Source organism: Hyla sarda, chromosome 4 (assembly GCF_029499605.1).
Source record: "Hyla sarda isolate aHylSar1 chromosome 4, aHylSar1.hap1, whole genome shotgun sequence".
Lineage (NCBI taxonomy): Eukaryota > Metazoa > Chordata > Amphibia > Anura > Hylidae > Hyla > Hyla sarda.
The window spans coordinates 133,871,534-133,893,960 of NC_079192.1; the positions used below are offsets into that span (position 1 = coordinate 133,871,534).

At 40.2% G+C, this 22,427-nt stretch overlaps 2 protein-coding genes across 8 annotated transcripts in view; one reads left to right on the plus strand and one right to left on the minus strand.

The window, feature by feature from the left end:
• GABPB1 (GA binding protein transcription factor subunit beta 1) overlaps positions 1-22,427 on the minus strand; it is a 113,660-nt gene that overhangs the window by 24,651 nt on the left and 66,582 nt on the right. For 4 of the 6 annotated variants that reach the window (XM_056572189.1, XM_056572191.1, XM_056572190.1 and 1 more), the window contains exons 7-8: positions 15,328-15,516; positions 14,816-14,931 (exon numbers count right to left, since the gene is read on the minus strand). In XM_056572189.1, the coding sequence (XP_056428164.1) occupies positions 14,816-14,931; positions 15,328-15,516 (305 nt within the window). Of the gene's footprint in view, positions 1-12,837; positions 12,939-14,815; positions 14,932-15,327; positions 15,517-22,427 lie in introns of all 6 variants that reach the window. The other 2 variants (XR_008892481.1, XR_008892482.1) reach the window with 1 other exon arrangement.
• The window catches only part of USP8 (ubiquitin specific peptidase 8), a 163,051-nt gene continuing 159,948 nt past the window's right edge, over positions 19,325-22,427 (plus strand). Inside the window, exon 1 of one of the 2 annotated variants that reach the window (XM_056572187.1) lies at positions 19,325-19,366. The gene's annotated coding sequence lies outside the window, so the exon portion shown is untranslated. The remainder of the gene's footprint in view (positions 19,367-22,427) is intronic. The other variant, XM_056572188.1, reaches the window with a different exon arrangement.

Genomic DNA, 22,427 nt, shown 5'->3' on the forward strand with positions numbered 1-22,427 from the left:
GGAACACGGGGCTAATAGCTATTAACCCTTTAGATGCGGCGTTCAAAGTTGAACGCCGGATCTAAACCGAAAGTGAAAGCTGCACGGCTGCTCAGCTGGGACACGAGCGGAGGTCATTGCAAAGCTATGGCAATCAGTGTGTGCAGTGTTATAGGTCCCTATGGGAGCTATAACACTGCAAAAAAAAAAAAAAAAAAGAGTGTAAAAAAAAATAAAGTTAATAAAAGTCATTTAACCCTTTCCTTAATAAAAGTTCAAATCACCCCCCTTTTCCCATAAAAAAATAAACACCATGTAAATAAAAATAAACATATGTGGTATCGCCGCGTGCGTAAATGTCCGAACTATAAAAAATATATAATTAATTAATTAATTAATTAATTAATTAAACCTCACGGTCAATGGCGTACGCGCAAAAAATTCCAAAGTCCAAAATAAAGTATTTTTGGTCGCTTTATATATCATGAAAAAATGAATAAAAAGCGATCAAAAAGTCAGATCAATACAAAAATGGTACCGCTAAAAACTTCAGATCACGGCACAAAAAATTAGCCCTCATACCGCCCCATATGCAGAAAAATAAAAAAAAGTTATAGGGGTCAGAAGATGACAATTTTAAACATATAAATTCTTCTGCATGTAGTTATGATTTTTTACAGAAGTATGACAAAATCAAACCTAATATAAGTAGGGTATCATTTTAACCGTATGGACCTATAGAATAAAGATAAGGTGTCATTTTTACCGAAAAATGTACTGCGTAGAAACGGAAGCCCCTAAAAGTTACAACATGGTGTTTTTTCTTCAATTTCGTCGCACAATGATTTTTTTTTTTCCGTTTCGCCGTAGATTTTTGGGTAAAATTACTAATGTCACTGCAAAGTAGAATTGGTGGCCCAAAAAATAAGCCATAATATGGATTTTTAGGTACAAAATTGAAAGGGTTATGATTTTTAAAAGGTGAGGAGGAAAAAACGAAAGTGCAAAAACAGGAAAACCCGTGGTCCTTAAGGGGTTAATGTTATGCGGTGGTATTTATGTTTTGGCTGATGGGGCACAATATTAAGAGGTAGTATTACTTTATTCCTGTAAATGGTATTTACCTTTACAAATGTACAAAATAAAACATCTTATTCTATGAAATGTGTTTGATATATGTAGCAAAAACTATATAAAAGACATATAGTAACAGTTTGTCTAATATTGTGTCTCAGTTGAAGTCTTTTTTTCAAACTTACAGTGATATTATTATTATGGTTGCTGGGACATATCAGGCTGTGATATTAATATTATAGCTGCTGTGACACAATATTAGGCAGTGTTATTAATTTTATGGGTCATGGATCTCTATATTAGAAGGCGGTATTAATAATATGCAATGTACGATGCTATAAATGATATGTTTTAGATCCCACACTAAAATAATTAAGATCCCTTACATAGAGGCGTCTCTATTCATTAATATAGACTAAGGATCGACAGATTAATCGGTTTGGCCGATATTATTGGACAATAATCACGATTTTGGACATTATCGGTATCGGCAATTACCTTGCCGATAATGCCCAGAGACGACCAGCGCCGCCACTGCCCCGTTGCCTCCCCCATCCTCTGAAATAGCCGATGACTTATACCGGAATATCGGTATAAGTTATCGGCCTGAAAGGTGACAGATTATCGGTATGGCCCTAAAAAAAAATCGATATCGGTCGATCCCTAATATAGACACATATTGTATAAACAAACTATTCAGCTGTGATGGATTATCAGATTATATCTACATGTGTGAATATACCATTATAAGTAGCTGTTTCTATAGAATGTGATATAATTATTTATATAACATTCTGTGCAGACTTCTGAAAACCTGATATAAAATGTATATATATTTACACGTTCTATAAAACATACTAACATACTGAGCAAATGTTTCTATATAATGTGCAGGGGGGGAGGGTCGTAAGGCACGTCGGAACATGTTTATATAGTACTATAAACAGTCACAGACATTTAGGAGATTAGGACAATGACTGTGGGCGAAAGGGGGCGCAGCTGTGCAGGGAGGGTGGGGAGTGACATGACGTCACAAAGGGGCGTGGTACCTGTCACTTTACTTCAGGTGGGCGGTTTGACGAAAAGTATCCCCCCTTCACTACTAAACATGTCTGCCAGTGATTGTTGATGCCTTTGTATTTAAATTGTTTTATTCTAGCCAGATAAACACTTTTCTGGTTTAGAGGATAGTATAAAAAAAAAAAAAAAAAAATGACTATAAAATGATAATGTATAATATAAAATGTATATAATATCTAAAAGTTACTATATGTTTTTGATGTTGTTTTTCTCTTCTTCCCTCTCGTTTTTTTGTGCCCACCATTCTCAAGAAAGTGAATAGCGACCACAGCAAGGTATTTATAAGGACTATCCAATACAGTATCAATATATCAAAACAGTATCAAATCATTCAATTATTCAAACAAATTCATAAAAACATAAGTTAAAGTGCATGTGCAATAATAAGGTACATTCTAGGGGACATTAGTATAACGTCCAGAGGCAATGTGATTGACATATAATATATTTTTTATCTCCATAATCTGAGAATGGATCATGTTCCGTTAACAAGATAATTAATAAAGATATGCATAAATATACAGTGAACCGCAATGGGGAGGTGAGAGACTCACCGCGTTGTAGTCATGGTGCCAGCTAGCGTGGGTAAAGATAGACTGCGATTGCGCAGTAGATGGAATGCTGTGATGGGATGTGCTGGCCAATCATGTAAGTCCCAGACCCGGTCACGTGACAAAACGCGTTGAGGTCACATGATCGGGGCCGGGGTTTACATTGTTGATGCCTTTGTATTTAAATTGTTTCATTCTAGCCAGACACTTTTCTGGTTTAGAGGATAGTATAAAAAAAAAAATTTTAAAAAGGGACTATAAAAGTATAATGTATAATATAAAATTTATATAATATCTAAAAGTTACTATATGTTTTTGATATTGTTTTTCTCCTCTTCTCCTCCCCTTGGAGGTCGGGATATGACAACAACATGAGGACGGGATATGAAGTCAAAAGCTTCCTCTGTTGATTTTCCTCCACACATACATACACACACATATTATATATACACATACACACACACACACACACACACACACATTACATTAATATATATATTCTCTAACATAACTATATTTTAAGCTTCTCGATTTAACAACTGAAGTAAATACCTTATACAAGTGCACTAATGCTGTATTTACACTACATTTGCAGCCTACAGCTGCCGGATCCAGATGGTATATTTCAAAAACGTGCGCTTCCGTATCCCTGCCGGACCGATGCAGAAACCCATTCACTTTAATTAACTGACCGGAGTCAGATAGTGACTCCGGTCGGCTAATTTTTGCCCTGTATCTGGTTTTCTGGCTGGACTGAAAACCGCAGCATACCACTGTTTTCAGTCCGGCCAGAAAAATGTATATGGGACAAAAATGAGCCAACCAGAGTCACTATCTGACTCCGGTCAGCTCATTCAAATAAATGAGATGGGGGCCAGGTACGGCTGGGATTTCCAATCTCCCAGACGGATCCAGTCCCTGTATGAATGAAACGTAGTGTGAATGCAGCCTTAGTGGTCTTGGTTGGATATTGCCAGTTATTAGGTTTCTTATCTTTTCTAACACACAAATCCTCAACATACTATAAAGGATACAGTCTACCACTCTATATAACAAATATGGTTTTATTTATATACTCATAGGCCCAAATAGATCAAAGGTGTCTGATTTCTGTCTCTGACTGATAACAACCAATCACAGCTCATCTTCCATTTTACTAGAGCAATTTGGTTGCTACAAAATCCAGACATCTTTGTGATAAATTTGTGTTTAAAAATACCTTGTTATAAATACCACCATATTTGATTAGAGCGCTTGCCTTATTCTAAGACTGTGGATGCAGAAAATTAATGCATTTTATTTATTTGACACTTGTACAAGATACACTTTACATAAAATTAAGTGCATGTGTTGCCTTTTTTTTTAATGACACATAAAACATGCCATGCCATTCGACAATCACGCGGATATTTAGCATTAACCCTTTACATCCTGCGATCAATCAAAAATATGAAAAATCCTAGAATAGAGACCTCATTACTGTGATCATAGGGTGCCGATCAGCTTAGACAACAGCTAGAGGTTCCTCACCGCTAAGTGTTGTATAATGGTATGGAGTTCAAGCCTTAGTGTTCCCACTATGTTTTCTGAGTTTCATTTTGAGGTGTAAAATGCCCCCAAAACTGCCATATTACAGCTCAAAAAGGCTGTATTTTCTCATAAGTTTATTGAATTCAATTAGAAATAGCTTTTTGTGCACATGCAGTTTCAATTTTCTATTTTGCCGATTTGTGTGCCACTAAGTTGTACTTAAAAGATTTCACAAACCGTATCAAATCAGAATCATTGATATCTGAATCAGTGTGAGAAAGGGGAAAGCTATACCTGCACACACACACAAAAAATAAATAAACAAAAAAACAATACAAAAACACAAATAAACTAAATGAACAAAATTACACGGTTATTTACGCTTACTTTTGACTGAGGTTGCTGGGCAATTTGTCGAAATAAAACCAATCTAAACAGAAGGTCACTCGTTATATTGTTTCACAGCAATTTTTAGACCCCTGTCTATAATAGATCTTTGTTGGTTTACATTGAAAAGTTTTAACAAATTGGGGATTGATTTTAATGTATACCAATGAATTATAATAATAATTATTTATATAGCGCGCACAGATTTTGCAGCGCTGTACACTCATATTGGTCCCTGTCCCCATTGGGGCTCACAATCTAAACTACCAGAATGGAGTGTGAAAGGAAACCCACTCAAACAGAGAGAACATACAAACTCTTTGCAAATGTTGTCCTTGATGGGATTTGAACTTAGACAACAGTGCTAACCACTGGGCCACCCTCCTAATATTTTAGAAAGGGTCAAAAAAGTTGATAAATTGCCAAGCTCTAACAATGACATACCAGAAATTGTAATTAGTGGGGTCTGTGTGCCGAGACCCCCACTGATAGCTAAAACAAACGAGGAGAAGCACACAGCAGAGCACAGTCTCTCTTTGGTTGGCGTTCACAAAACTTCTGATATGTGAAAAAAAATTGAGAAATCATAGTTACACAATAAATAATCATGTTCAGAAGAGAGTGCAATAGGACCAAATGAGATCTGGCAGTAGGTTATCTCCCATTAGCTGAGCTAACTGAAATCCAACATAAGAAAGTCTACAGTACAGCCCCTCAGATCAAGAGGTTCAAAGAGCTGAACTGAATGGCTCACTGTGAAAGGAGATGGATGCATGTCCATCTGTGTGTATCTTTCAATTAGACTGTATTAAAGTATACCTATAATTTTTTTTTTTTATATGTATAGTGGCATGTCTAAGTTTTAGTAGACAATTTAAAAAGTTTTGATTAGTCGGGTTTCCCCTCAAAGTGCCAGCACAGCAATTAAATCAGAATACTGAGGTTTACGTTTAGAAAAAACAACTCATACAGTTGCCATAACAAAATTAACATCTTTTGTTTTAAAAGAAGAACCACCGAGTGTGGTAGTAAGTGATGTATTCCGCAGTCTGTGTGTGTACTCATATTATCCGATATGGCAAAAGGGAATCAGAGGGAGGGGGGAATAATAGCGCAAGGGGATTAAGATGGAGGGGGGAATAATAGCGCAAGGGGATTAAGATGGAGGAGGAATAATAGCACAAGGGGTTTAAGATGGAGGAGAGGGGATAATCACCCCCCCCCCTCCATATTAATCCCTTCGTGCCATTTTTCCTTCCTCCCTCCCCCTGATTCCCTTGTGCCATTATTATCAGATATGGCAAAAGGGAATCAGAGGGAGGGGGAATAATAGCACAAGGGGATTAAGATGGGGGGGGGGGGGGAATAATGGCACAAGGGGATTAAGATGGAGGGGGGAATAATAGCACAAGGGGATTAAGATGGAGGGGGGGGGTGATAATCAACCCCCCACCTCCATATTAATCACCTTGTGCCATTTTTCCTCCCTCCCTCTGATCCCCTTGTGCCATTATTATCTGATATGGCAAAAGGGGATCAGAGGAAGAGGGGAATGGTGCAAGGGGATTAAGATGGAGGGGCCAAATGGCGCAAGAGGATCAGAGGGAGGGAGGAACAATGGCACAAGAGATTAAGATGGAGGGGAGAGGGATAATGGAGGAGGGGGAGGATGAGAAGTAATAAAGCACAAGGCATTACATTTTAATGCCTTGTGCTTTATTACTCCTCATCCCCCCTCCACCATTATCCCTTTCCCTCTCCATCTTAATGCCTTGTGCTCCATCTCATACATCCCCCCTGGTCCCATACAGTTGTTTAACTTTTTTTTTTTTTGTTTTACATGGCCTCAGCGTGTCCCGTTCGGCAGGGCCCCACTGACGTGTGATGTCCTCCTGTGCTGTGCGGCAACTCCGCGCAACGTCAGGGGAGGTCACACGTCTCTCCGGCAACCATGCAGCTCATTTACAATAGCCCGGGCCGCGCTACAGTACAGTGAGCTGCCGCGGCTCTGCACTGACAAATACTGGCCAATGCATGGCCGGTATTTGTCAGCGCTTTCGCCTACCCCCGCTCAACCCGTGGCGTACCCCTGAGGGTACGCGTACCACGGGTTGAGAATCCACGGCATAGTGGAAGTCCGGCGCTGGCGGAGGGCATCAAAAGGCATCCATGGCGAACTATGGCCGTGTGCCCACAGAGCATGCCATCATCACTGACCTAGATGCTTTAGGTAGTAAACTTTAATTATTTTAATCTAAACCTAGAGATAGGCTACATACTGCAAATTAGGGGGTATAAAATAAATACAAGTAATGAAGATTGCAAACAAACTTAATAAAGCAAACCTTGAGCAGTATCTAAAAGGCAGGTTCTAATGCCTCAGAAAAATGGGGGAATATCAGAAAAATGGGGGAATAACAGGATATACAACAAGGGGGATTCCAACATTACAGCCTAATAACTATGGAGACATTTAACAGCCATCCATACCTGTGCTGCCATCTTATGCAGCAGTGTTGCAGAAGATGTGTCCCAGCACAAAGCCCACCCTCCTGTACAAACTCAAACTTTGGGCAAAATTTTTTATCTCCTGGTAAGCAAAAAGAAGAAAAAAACGTGGTCTCAAAAAGCAGGAGGTGCCCAACCCAAATGCGGTTGTGCATTTACGCTGGTGGAGCAGATCCTGCGCTTGTGGCCCCTTGCTAAGGGTGATCCCCAGCATACAATGGGGGATGCCTGCAGCAGACTACAAGTGCCACAATGGCCTCCTACCCCAGATGAAAGGTGTGGATGTGTAACATATAGAATAATACATAAATTTAGGTGCACTACTGTGGTAGATGTGAACAATAACATTGGCTAACCCTCAAACTGATGTTAAAATTGAGGCATAAGCCAGTATATCCTTATATGAAGGACATACCTGAGCCCGCACACCAACGCCAAGGTTTCTCAAGTGGCACGAGACACATCCACACCTTTCATCTGGTGTAGGATGCCATTTGTAGTAGTCTCCTGCAGGCATGCCCCATTGTATGCATTTTATGCTGGGGATCGTCCTTTGCAACAGACAAGGGCAGGATCTGCTCCCCCAGCATAAATGCACAACTGCATTTGGGGTGGAGCGCCTCCTGCTTTTTGAGACCACGGTTTTTCTTTTTGTTGTTTAAATCTTGTACTTTGAGGTGTATAAACTCCACATTTAATGCGCCTTGATCCCTTTCTAGGCAGCATTAACCACTTAAGGACGCAGGGCATACCTGTACATACCTGGCTAATCGCGCATGGCACTGATCGCGGTACCGCGGGCTATTAACTCTTAAGACGCGGCGTTCAAAAGTGAAACTAAACTGCTCTCTCCTAGCTGTTCGGGCCTGCCGCGGTGAAATTGCGGCATCCAGAACAACTGTAGGACACTAGGAGAGTCCCCCTACCTTCCTCCTGGTGTCCGATCACTGAATGACTGCTCAGTGCCTGAGATCCAGGTAGGAGCAGTCAAGTGGCAGAATCATCGATCAATGTTATCCTGTGGGATAACAATCATCAATGTAAAAGACCAGTGTGTGCAGTGTTATAGCCCCCTATGGGGGCTATAACCGTGCAAAAAAAGTTTCCCTAATAAAAGTTTGAATCAAACCCCTTTTCCCATTTAAAAAAAAAACAAAAAAACTGTAAATAAAAATATGTGGTATCGCCGCGTGCGAAAATGTCCGAATTATAAAAATATTTTGTTATTTAAACTGCACGGTCAATGGCGTATGCGCAAAAAAATTCCAAAGTTCAAAATACCATATTTTTAGTCACTTTTTATATCATAAAAAAATTTATAAAAAGCAATCAAAAAGTCTGATCAATAAAAAAATGGTACCAATAAAAACTTCAGATCACGGCGCAATAAAGGAGTCCGCGTATGCGGAATATAAAAAAAAGTTATAGGGGTCAGAACATGACAATTTTAAACGTATTCATTTTCCTGCATGTAGTTATGATTTTTTTTCTCCAGACGTATGACAAAATCAAACCTATATAAGTAGGGTATCATTTTAATCATATAGACCTACAGAACAAAAGATAAAAGGTGTCGTTTTTACCGAAAAATTTACTGCGTAGAAGCGGAAGCCCCCCAAACATTATTAAAATGACGTTTTTTCCCTCAATTTTGTCTCACAATGATTTCATTTTCCATTTTGCCGTAGATCCCCTTTAGAACATTTCCCATAGTGGGAAACCTGCTTGTAAACTAAGGAACTGGCTACACAACACCAATCTTAATGCAGACTTAGATAAAAGCCTATTTACTGGTGTCCAGAGGACAATGTGTTTTTTTTTTTTTTTTGCACGGACCCTCAAATAAGAAATGAACTTTGCAGTCGTTTATATCACATCAGATAGCATGAGATAGCATTGGAACATGTGCACATTTATTTATGTATGGATGGATGGATGCATCTCTTGACACATCCGGAGGATGCATTCTCTCTAGCTAAAATGTTTACATATATGTGCTCAGTGTGATTAATAGAGGTTACCGTATAAGCCGACCCGAATATAAGCCGAAGCCCCTAATTTCACCCCAAAATCCCAGGAAACGTTATTGACTCGACTAAGCCTAGGGTGGGAAATACATCATCCCCCCTATGTCATCATCCAGACCCCCGTCATTAACACCCCCGTTATCATCCCCTGTCATTTTACCCTCCGTCATCATCTCCCCCCCCCCCCCTTTCATAATCACCGCCTGTCAATCCCCTCAGTGGTCTTTAACCTGCGGACCTCCAGATGTTGCAAAACTACAACTCCCAGCATGCCCGGACGACGAAGCACAGGGACGTTCATGCGTATGAAAGTCCCTGTGCATCGTCGTCAAGGCAACATCACTAGTCCGGGGCCGGCCCGAGCGAAGAAGAGGGACTCCCGGTGAAAAAGTACAGCCCGGAACAACTAACCCTCCCCACCGGACTGTCCCTGCAGCATAGATGGCCCCGAACAGCTAACCTTTCCTTCCCACTGAGGGGAGGTGAGTAGAAAACTAAAAAGGGGGGGTCTGGATGATGACGAAGGCCCGCGCAGTGGTCTTCAACCTGTGGACCTCCAGAGGTTTAAAAACTACAACTTGTAGTTTTGCAACATCTGGAGGTCCGCAGGTTGAAGACCACCGATGAAGGGATTGACAGGCGGAGAGTTCACTCGAGTATAAGCCGAGGGGGGAGTTTTCAGCACGAAAAATCGTGCTGAAAAACTCGGCTTATACTTGAGTATATACGGTAAGTTGATTATTTTATGTCTCATTTATTGAATTGATGTTATATGGGTTCATAACTTTTGTTCCTCTCATGCAATACACAGCAAAACGACGAAGGAGTAGGTTTATAGAATGGCTTCTTTTCTTTATTTGTCACCGGCATAATTATGGGGATTGGTTGTTTACATACTAACCTGTGTCATTCAGCACTAAGTTCTAAGTGCACGTGCAATCCAGTATGATGCTGGAAGTGCACATGCGCAGGGAACGTGATGCGAATTGGGTGCACGAACTGCACATACAGGTATCGGCTGTGTGTGTGTAACGCGTGCTCATTATGATGGACGGCCGCTATATTTCTGAAGACTGACATCGCGATGCACCCACCCCACTTCCGGAGGAAATGGGGCTAGTCTGGTTTACATACACGCAATATGCATCATGCGGACTGGACGGGCGCTCGATGCGCATGGACGTATGAATACATATACAGGCATTGGTAAGTGAGGCTGCCACACTTTCGGCGGCTTCCAGCAAATTATGCCCCCCCCCCCATTTCCGGTGACTGTGTGTTGCACGAGTAGGAACAAACAGGGGACATGCTGGATTCACCAAGCAGCAGGTAAACTGTCACAGCCATCCAGGTGTTAATTATCTTCTCATTATTTTGTGATCTATATATACTACATTGGGGGGAGCTTATGGTTATCCTGAGGAAGCCACCATTTAGTGTGGCTGAACACATGGGGCAAGCTGCCCCCCTGACCCTGGGTGATATTGTCCTCTTTGTCTTGTTGCTTTGTCCTTGCGGTTCTTCTAGCCAGGACCGATTTTTCCAGTGTATAATAGGGTGTTTATGTTGTAGGTGGTTTGAGACCTTCAAGCGGATCACATAACTATTTTGGGTATTCACATACACTTGAGAATCTTGTTTCTTTTATGGTTACATTCTGTAGGTATTGTCTATTTATACTATTGACTTCTATATGGTTGCACAGTACCAGGTTGGCTGCACTGGGCACTTTACATAGATATCAAGGTCTCCTGACGTTTTTCTGATTCTTTCTCTGTAACTAGGTTCTGGCTTTGACATATGAGTTTATATGCATATATGTGATTACTTTATTCACCCAGTTCGCCAGAGTCAGGGGGTAGAGATAGGATTACATTCCTATACTCTATGAATTCTTATGTATGTTTTGTAAGTGGTGTGATAAGGTGGCAGGGAAAGGGTGTATTTCCTTGGCTCACCCTGGAAAATCTCTCCCCTGCTGCTTTATTAATGAGGCAGCAGGGAAGGGGGGTGTATATAAGATGGAGACTCAGTCTAATCTGGGCTCTCCCTTAGTAACAGCACGCCACTGTAAAGGGGGAGACATCGGGCCTTGCTGGAGGCACACAGCCGGAGCTGTGAGTGGCCCAAGTGACAGTGGGAACTGTGGATAAATCAGGTTGCAGGTTGCACGTTTTAACTGGGTGAGGGAAGCTCACCAGTTGGTAGACAGGGCTGAGAGTTATAGTCAGTGACCAGGCAGTCTAGAACTTTATTTTGTTCCTGTTTTATGTTTTGTTTTACCTGCAACCAGTGGAAATAAAGCTGGCGAGGAGCCAGACTTGTATGTTGAACTGTGGTCTGAGTTATTCTGAGGAACGTGTCACGTGGCAGTGACCAGGACGATCCGAGAGCTAATCCCTGAGATGGTTCGTCACAGTGGTTTTAACAGTGTTTGCACTCCCCCTTTTTTCAATATAAATAAAATTTATTAAGTTGCATATATATGGGTGTTGGTGTGCATTTACTTGGGTTGCCAGCTTTTCCTTTTTTCCTATTTTACTTACGTTTTGGCAACCACATTTGCACCCACATTGAATGCAATAGTGGTGCCCCAGGAGTTTAGGTGGTACCTAAGGTGTCCGACTCCTTTCAACTAAACCAACTGTGCTGACTCTGAGAGGCTGCCTACTTTTACTCTGTCGAGTTACATCAGCCTTTTGTATATAATAGCCATAGTCCTGAAGCCCCCATGGCTGCCGACAGACTTGCCCACCGCAAACTCTGGCATAGGGTCCTGAGCCACCAAATCAGCAATACAGTTCAAGACAAAGTCTTTGTAAGGAACACTGCCTTTGTCAAGAGTACATGTTTAAGGAAATGTTGTACAACTGACATAGAGGCTCCATAAACCTGCAGTTTGCACAGAGAATAGCATTTTACAATTACAGACTCCAATTTATGGTTCAACCTGAATTATTTTAGTCAATTGTAATGCGCATGAACATACTTATGATATACTCTACTAGGGCCTTTGACCTGACCATCACGCAACCATTGTTCATTACACATGGAGGGGTGCATGGGTTTTGGGGTTAGGTGTTCTGGTGGAATAAGAATGTGAAAAAAAAAACATAAAAGAGGTTCATACAAATATAAAAAATAATAAGTCTCATATTAAAAATGACCTTGTTTTAAAATAAATAAAAATAAAATTTACATTATTGACCCCTATGAACTCCATTAATAATCTAGTCTTTTGTTTTAATACATTACATAAAAAAGGACAGCTCGTAATTTTTTGATTATTTTCTACTCGTTCAAATATGTTACATTTACCACATTTATATCCTAGTTAAGGGGGGGGGGGGGGACCTGGACACTTGTTGTACCTGCTTCTGCTTTTGGTTAGTCAGAAGAGTCACTGTTTACTAAGAAAGGCTGCCAGATCTCAATGCAAGACATCCCAAGTCTTATGGAGTTCTAGCAGGGCACAATCTTTCTGTTCCTGAATTTAGGGGGCCAAGGAGGCAGCACTTGACTGTACATTACAAGGAAGTGGCATATGACTCTTGTGCTTCTAATACATGTAAGGCATTTATGAAAGCAATACAGATGCATCAAATTATTAAGATAGGTGTAACAGAAAGATCCAATAAAAGAGGGTGGAAGTACTGGAAAGTGACACCCAAAGTGCTGGTAAATTTGTAAGAACCGCACACCTGTGATAGTTGAAGGCACTTTCACATCATGTTAATGGTTAAATCATAGATGAGGCAAATCAGAGAAATTGTATATTCATAAGGTATCTTCCTTCCATAGACTGCACAATAAAGAGGAACACATTGTCAAGTGTCAGCTATTTAAAAATATGGTTAAAAAAATAAAAAAAGGAAATAAAAATATTTTTATAATAATGCAGTTAAGCACAAGGAAGTGAAAGACGTGCTGGATATATCAGTAAACATCACATACAAAAATAAAATAATTAACAAAAAAGTGGAGGTTGACCACCTTTCAATAAGTTTGTGTTTTTCCTTTAAACTATATTAATGATTAGAGTAAGTCAGGCAGGATGATATATATGTCACATGCTACTCCATAGCCTCTGAGATTATGGAGAGAGTAGTCTGCCACTACACAGCGACTTTGGGGTAGGGTGCCCCAGAACTGCTTCATTACAGAGAATAGGGTCGCAGTGAAGGGATAATATCTCTGTGACTTACTCTAATTATAAACATAGTTTAAAAATAAAAAAATAAAATTAGAAATTGATGATTTAAGGCTAAGGACACCGTTGCACTGAAAATGTTCTAAATGCAAAAGTTAGGTATTTTACTATATAGTCTTTGTTAAATACGTCCTAGTTTGCTGCTGCAAAGTCTATGCAATTCATGTTTATAGTCGGCTGTGCTGCTGCTCCTGATATAGATGAGACTGTACACTGCTCCTGACCACTGCCTGCTCTCTCTGCTTTAGGAGTCTTTCCTACCAGTAGGGAGGGGTGTGGGAGCTTGTACACAAAAGATCAGAATGTACAAAGGACATGGTTATCGCATTTTTTGGTCCTTTAGGCCATAGTTTTTCTGTGGATTACTTTAGGTTATGCTACTTATGTTCCTTTACAGGAACTATTATTTCCTACGATCTAAAGATCTGTATATTGTTCTAGCTGTTTTTACTGATGTACCCATTCTTGAGCTTATTTAAGGAACAAGGTTTGTGTTTTTTTTTTATGACTTTAAAATTTCAATAAATATTACAATGAAATTTTTTTTTTTATAATAATAATAATAATGTAATAAGGAAGAAAAAGTATAGGGCAGATAATACAGGCTGTAAAATATCAGTCAAAAAAGTGAGCAGGCACACGCACACCCACACACCCCAGAATCAACATGGGGAGGGGAGAGATCACACAGACTATCAGTGTAGAGGACAGCAGCCACAGCAGATTAGGGCTGGGTTCACACCAGGTTTTTGCAATACAGTTCCTGTATCAAAACACATGTACAAATTTTAATCTGTATACAGTTTGAAAAATTATGTCCGGTTTTCAATGGAGAGTCAATGCATACAGTTTTCAATATGGTTTCGTACGGTTTTCAAATTGAAAATGTATACTGGAACTCTATTGCAAAAACATTGTGTGAACCCATTCTCAGCAAGGAAAACCATCACATGGCTGAGCATCAATGTCTTTTAGCAAAAGAGAAAGGATCGCTCAAGACCCGTAGAAGGAGGCAACACTACGGCTGTACTGAAGCTTGAAACTGAATGATGGTAGCAGAAACCTGGATACACAGAATTTACATTCCAAATGTATGACTGGATGGGACCATGGCCACATAAGAGTGCAAACTGCATATCAAGGGGGTCTGAAAATTTTAAGAAGAATGCACCACAAAACTTCAAGCAACTTCTTTCAAAGTTAACCACTCATATATGTCAAAGATGTCCTTAGCCTTTAGGGCGTGTGAAATATTTTTTTTGTTCTCCACAAAGATGGTTTCAGATACAAAGTCCATAGATTCTTATGTAATAAACCGGGTGAGGCTACAGATTCTAATATGCCACTGTAGTGTATAATTATATATATATATTATATATATATATATATATATATATATATATATATATATATATATATATACATATACACATACATACATACATACACACACACACAGACATTATTACCTCAATCTCTGCAGAGTCCACACGATTTTCTATGATCTCAATGCACTGTCTTTTAGGAGGAGGCTCTTCACTGATTACAGTTTCTTCTGCAATGTCAGTCGCTGGTACCGTCAATACTACAACAATGAAAGCACACATACTTTTGGTCTAGATTTTGAAGGTTCAAGTTGTTGATCAAATTTATGGCCTTTGCTAAATATACTAAATCATTTGTATACCAATGAAACCTTTTTCTTTCCTATCCCCATATACAAGAACCAACCAATGGCAAAAAAAGGTGGCTAATGCACTTCTCTGTGCTACCCGATGTAAGGTGCAAATAGGAGTTGCCCGTGTCAAAACCAGTTGACACCTACTTTCAGTTTAAAGCCACAATAAAAAAAAAAAAAAAAAAAAAAATGGGTTTCCAAGAATAAACTTAAAATTTACTATATAGGCACCAGTCATTTGTTTAGTACATTTATATTAGTGCACAACATTTTAGCAACATTTGCAGTAATCATTTCTCTTACCTTGTTGACCGTCTGGCATGGTGACAATAATTGGCTGACCTATCCCACTTGTTGGGATAGCAGACTGAAGATTACCAAGATGGATGCCATCTGTAACTATCGTGATGACTTGTTGCCCACCAGAGCTAACAACTTGTTGAATTGCACCATCAACAGACTCAGCAGTTACCACTTCTTCTGTAGCCACCACTACATGACAAAATGAAAAAGGAGCATGAGCGCACATAGAAATGCCTTTTGCTTAATAACAGATTAACAGAGCTTGCAAATGTAATCTACAAGGGTGCTTTACATCACATAAGGCTCCCTCCTTTTTGACACCTAATTCTGTGCAATAGTATATTAGTGTTAGATTATAATATGATACTGTGACACCATGTAGGCTTATTACTAATGCAAATTACAGTTGGGATTTGACCTAGTCTGAATTGGTTTATATGGTGGAGTCTGTAGCCTTGTTCATTTAAAGCCAAGACAGGCCAGTCAGCATGTAGAGGAAGCTGCTAAATGTACTCTAAGGGTATATTCACACATTTTACACTGCAGATCCACCACTGAAGGAGCGCTGCATGGTGGCTTTACAAGTGCCTGCTCGGAGCGGCACGACGACGCTACAAGCAGACACACTGCTATGTCCGAGTTTCCGTGCATGCGCGGTGTTACTGGCATACATCGCGGCCGCTCCCCCTGTTCCATGAGCTCCCGTAATGTGCGAGTATACTGTGCATGCGTGCTGTGACTCGCACATTGCAGTGTGTCTGCTCATAGTGGCGTATTGCTGCTCCGATTAGGCACATGCAGGGGTCTTTCAGCGGCGGATCTGCAGCGTAAAAAAAAAGGCTGTGGGTCTGCTAGTAAGAATGTACCCTGAGAGTACCTAGATATGGGCTTAACTAAAGAACACTGGTCACAAATGTGATTCAGAAGGGAAAAAAACATCAGTGCCATTAAAAAGTTTTCTTGGTACAAGAGTTGCACTGGGTTAGATGATGGAAATCATGCGGTTAGAAGTTAGTACAGTAGCTTCAATACATTTTAGCCAAATAGCTGTCCTTACTTAAGGGCAACTGCAGCAAATTGTCAATTTGTTCTGCAATTATCCGCCACAAAGGCAAAGCTACTCAAACATCACCAATGTGTTCTTTGATTTCTGTTATTTTCTATGTACCAAGTCTTGCTTTTACGTCATGACAGAGTCCAAGATCTGAGATATTCCTTCTATGATTCAAGCTTTCATCTCTACAATTAGTCAATTGTATTCAAAAAGAGTCATCCTGATAATAAAGATGCTTTCAATCTCCAGGCATGGAATAACCAAAATTATGTAACATTATATACAAATTGCATATAGCACCATCTAAGCACAGATTTTCGAAATGTATTCAAAAGAAATACAAAAATACATATAACTATGGTTTTTATTCATTAGTACAAACAAAATTGTGACCCCCACAATCTGTAGTCACACATATACACTGTCCAATATTGCTTTTTGGCAAAAAATTACAATGATCTATATATATATATATATATATATATATATATATATATATATATATATATATATATATACACACACACACACACACACATAAATACACACACACACAGAGTCATGGCTGTAAACGTTAGCACCCCTGAAATTTCTCAAGAAAATGAAGTATTTCTCACAGAAAAGGATTGCAGTAACACATGTTTTGCTATACACATGTTTATTTCCTTTGTGTGTATTGGAACTAAACCAAAAAAGGAAGGAAAAAAAAGCAAATTGGACATAATGTCACACCAAACTCCAAAAATGGTCTGGACAAAATTATTGGCACTCTTAACTTAATATTTGGTTGCACACCCTTTGGAAAAAATAACTGAAATCAATGACTTCCTATAACCATCAATAAGCTTCTTACACCTCTCAGCCGGAATGGTGGAGCACTCTTCCTTTGCAAACTGCTCCAGGTCTCTCTTATTGGAAGGGCGCCTTTTCCCAACAGCAATTTTAAGATCTCTCTGCAGGTGTTCAATGGGATTTTGATCTGGACTCATTGCTGGCCACTTCAGAACTCTCCAGCACTTTGTTGCCATCCATTTCTGGGTGCATTTTGACATATGTTTGGGGTCATTGTTGGGGATCGACAGATTATCGGTTTGGCCGATATTGTCGGCCAATATTCACGATTTTGGACGTTATCGGCAATTACCTTGCAGATAATGCCGATAACGCCCCCTTTGCCTGCCCCATCCCCGGTTTTATAATTATCTGTTCCCGGGGTCCGCGCTACTTCTGGCTCCTGTGGCATCCTGCGCTATTGCTGTACGATGCGCAATGACGAGTGACGTCCTCAACGCGACGTCACCATCAGTGCGCACAGTGACAGCTCAGGACGCCGCCGGAACCAGAAGTGGCGCGGACTCCGGGAACAGGTAATTATAAAACCGGGGATGGGGGAGAGAAGCGGGCGGCGGCGGTGGTCTCTGGCCAGAGGATAGGCAGGGGGGGGGGGGGGGGGGGAAGAGAGAGGCGGCAGTGGTGGTTGGACTCTGTGTCAGCAGTGGGGTCCTCCTGGGTCTCCTGGCATAGAGTTTCATTTAAATTTAAGCGTCGACGGATAGTTTGCGCTGACACTGATGCTCCCTGAGCCTGCAGGACAGCGTAAATATCTTTGGAACTTGTTTGGGGCTGCTTATCCACCATCCGGACTATCTTGACACCTTTCAATTTTTCTTTTCCGTCCACGCCCAGGAACATTATTTACTGTGCCATGAGTTGCAAACTTCTTGATGTTGCACACTGTAGACAAAGGCAAATCTAGATCTCTGGACATGGACTTGTAACCTTAAGATTGTTGATATTATTCCACAATTTTGGTTTTCAAGTCCTCAGACAGTTCTCTTCTCTTTCTGTTGTCTATGCTTATTGTGGCGCACACATAGACACACAATGCAAAGACTAAGTGAACTTCTCTCCTTTTTATCTGCTTTCAGGTGTGATTATTATATTGCCCACACCTGTTATTTGCTCCAGGTGAGTTTAAAGGAGCATCACATGCTTGAAAATCTTATTTATCCACAATTTTGAAAGGGTGCCAATAATTTTGTCCAGACCCTTTCTGGAGTTTGGTGTGACATTATGTCCAATTTGCTTTTCTTCCCCTCCCTTTTGGTTTAGTTCCAATACACACAAAGGGAATAAACATGTGTATAGTAAAACATGTGTTACTGCAATCCTTTTCTGTGAGAAATACTTCATTTTCTAGAAAAATTTCGGGGGTGCCAACATTTACGGCCATGACTGTATATATATTTAAATTTTTTTTCCAAAAAACAATATTGGACAGTGTATGAGTGACTACAGATATATAGTATATTATCATCATTCACAATATCCAAATATGTTAAGCAGTAAGACTAGCCAAATAGGAGCAGCTGCAATTGTATGTTCACACAGTGTCAAATAAAAGCAGAAAAATACAGATGTATTTTAATGCAGGAACGCTTCTAAAATTGTATTTTACATTCCGCCCCACCTTAAACTAAACTACCTTTTATGATAAAAATAAAAATGAAAGAAACAATCTGGTAGCTATGAGCACCTGCACCATTCTTTCCCTACACAGGTTTTGATAATGCTCCCCAAGTTCTCTATACTACACTTTCTTTTGACAGATGACAGTGACAGTTAAAAGAGCTATCAGGTTGATAAAAACTTCCATTAAAAGACTATCCGCCATTGTTGGCCTTCGTGGGCAGGGCTCACAGTTGCTGGAGCTACTCCCGAACCCGGGAAGTGAGGTGGGCAGGAGAAAGACTAGACAGTGTGCTGCTGCTGGAGGCAGTTGGTGAAGATACATTAACCCTTTACATTCAGGCTGTGACCTGTGGAGCTGTCTATCTCACAAGCTGTTAGGGGCTGCTGATTTCTCTATTAACCTGGGACCCTGTGTGGCTGCGGTGGGGTGGTGAAGCCCCCATACTGTGAAAGTCTGTGTCCTGCCCTCAGCCTTGGACTGAGGGGCTACAGGCTCTAACCCTCCCCCCTGCTGTAAGTGCCTGTGAGCCGATACTGGGCTCTGGTTGTGCTGGACTTTGTGTTACTACTATCTCCTGAACTCTCTTTGGGCCCTTTATTACTCTGACCCTCTAGCCCTACAATACTGAAGTGTTGGATTGCTGAACCTTGTGGTGCTTTAGCTGTTGGTTTCATGCTAATTATATGCCCCAAAATGAATCACTATGTTTAATATGTTTCATAGCATAATAGCATGATGTCGCCCATTTTGTGTATAATCTAAGTAGGCCACAATTCTAAAGTTCTTCTATTCAAGTGCCAATCGGAGTAAAATACTTGTTGTCTCATTAGATATTTATGGCTGTTTGGATAAGACAAGATAAGGGGGGCTAGTTACATTCTCCAGACATTCACACATGTATGTTAGAGAATCATCCATTGTATTATTATCTTTCCCATATATTTGATAGTGTTGAAAATGTTTAGTTGGTGACTATGTTTGGAGAAACCATGTTTTAATTACTTATATGTGTCACACCTATTAAATTATGGCTCCATAAGTGTGGGATGTGGGTTTAAGATCAGTTATTGACAGTTAACCCTTAATGGTAATGATGCTAATTGCTTATGCAATAGCACTCCCTAGCGTATGGGTAGTTGACCTTACACTGACAGGAAAGGCATTATGGGTGATATGTTCAATGCATTCTGGTTATTATAGTGATGTCATAGTCATTACCATATGTAAACGCCCAACATACATTCATTGGGGAATTCCAATTGAGGAGGGTATGTCTAATTAAAAAGTCTGGTAAACCAGATGTTCAGGACCGTACTGTAGACTGTCCTGTGTGCTGTAGAAAACACACAAAGACACAGGAAAGAGGTCCAACCAGATGAAAAAGCCATGTGAGATCCCAGCAAGCGGACTGATCACACGGTACCAGACCAATGGCTATCCATGACAATGAGATGGATCGTTCAGTGTTCTTAAGAGCAGAAGTGAGGTTCTTACATAGACTTGCTAAGAGACACAAAAATAGTATTCGATTTAATTAAGACTAATTGGGATAATGTGGATGGAATTATACCATTTAGATTGTTGAATTAAATAAAATAATTATCTCCATATTGAGATTATAGTTTTAGGATATTGTGAGACTTCATTCTATCTGCCGAAGAATCAGGACTCAATCTATCAAAGCATTAAATAATTGCTTAGACATATTGATAGAATTTCTACTCGCCAAACTAAGTGTTAAAAGTATATTTCCCACACAGGAAACTTGTTTCAGGTTTTTCCTCCTAAAATATAGTCTAGCAAGATCATAAAACTCTGCTATTTGTTTTAATGTCTTACCAAGATCATGTATAGAAAATAGTCCAGAATGGGGTGGAAGTATATTAAAGTTCTTCCATGTTTATATTCTTAAATGGATTTGCCCATTCATGGAATCATGTGATTTGTAGTTGGTTAGAAGGTGGCATGGAGTGTATTTAGCATTCCATATTGATGTCTATGATTAGATATTGCCCATCTTGATATCATAAGGTTCCTCTGAACATAGTGATATATAACCTTTTTCTTATATGAGATTCCTAACCTAGTAGCTTTTGTTTCATTGTAACAAGTTATTTACTACTCACATGTATTGTTCTACTATATGTAGTCAATTAACAAGCTTGTAATGTTTACTAATATCTAATTGATATTCATTTGCATATATCATTGTGTTTGTTACACATTTATGTTTTTAATCTTATAACCAATAAATCTGCATACTTTTATAATACCTGTGTATTATGGTATATTGCAAAACTACATCCTTAAGCGTTAATGTCATCCAGTCCTTGTCACAAACTTCTCGGCTCGGCAGTTGATGACTTATCCTGCATAAATAAGTTCAGCTTTCAGGTGCTCCTGTGGGCTGGAAAAGGTGGATACAGTCCTAGGAGAATCTTTCCTAGGACTGTATCCACCTTTTCCAGCCCACTGGAGCACCTGAAAGGTTAACTAATTTATGCAGGATAAGTCATCAACTGCCGAGCCGAGAAGTTCGTGACAAATCGAATTTACTGTAAGTTCGCTTAGCTCTACTGAGGAAATAGTCGGACTCCGATGTGAATTGTATTGATTGGCTTTGTCTACAATTCACCAGGTCATAATTTTGATAATTTTTCATAATTAATTTTATGACCATAATTCATTATTGAGTTATTACCGCACGACATGGTGGTCCAAAAAGTCAGCCAAAGAAATCTAAGCATGCGGCAGAGACGGCCAGACAGTCTACAGAAGATGAGGTTTCCTCTGATGAGGGTCCTCCACCTGCCAGTGATCATGCTAGATGTGAATCCTGTGCTCCTACCCCCCCTCAGCCAATTTACAAGGGCCCCAGAGGATGCGTATGGAATGCCTCTTGCACCCTCTCGTCCTATGTTTCCAGGCTCTCCTAGCTCTGAGAGATGTTGTTCGCCTCATTACTCCTCCTGTCCTGCTGATTCTGTTGATCGGAAGTTCACGCAATTGCTAGCGGCTTTTACATCTTGCCAAACCATGATGGTTTACAAAGTGGACGTACTAAGACAAGAATTTGTGATCCTTTGTGAGACTCAAATGCTCCGTAAACGCACTGGAGAGGTTGAACGCCAGGTCTCCACCGTTGAGGATACTTTACTACCTATCCCTTCCCAGCTGACGTCCATGCAGTGACAAACTAAGACTGAACTTGACAGGGCAGATGATAGAGAATAGGCTCAAGCGCAATAATATCCACCTGGTGGGCCTGCTTGAGATGGTGGAGGGCTCGGATCCTGTGGCCTTTCTTGAAACCTGGCTCAAAGAAATACTACCTTCTGATACCTTCTCACCCTACATTACAGTGAAGAGGGCTCATAGGGTCCCTGGCCACTAGTTCCCAGGGTTAGACAGGGTTTTGTTGGAGATGCGATTGTTTTGTCTTGCATTTGTTTTTATGTCTGTTCTCAAATTTGTATGTCTGGTCAGTTGTTTTGTCTGTGGTGTGTGTGCTCGGAGTGCCTCTGTGGTGGCCTTGTGCCCTAGGTGTTTTTTTTCCTCATCCTTAGCTATCGT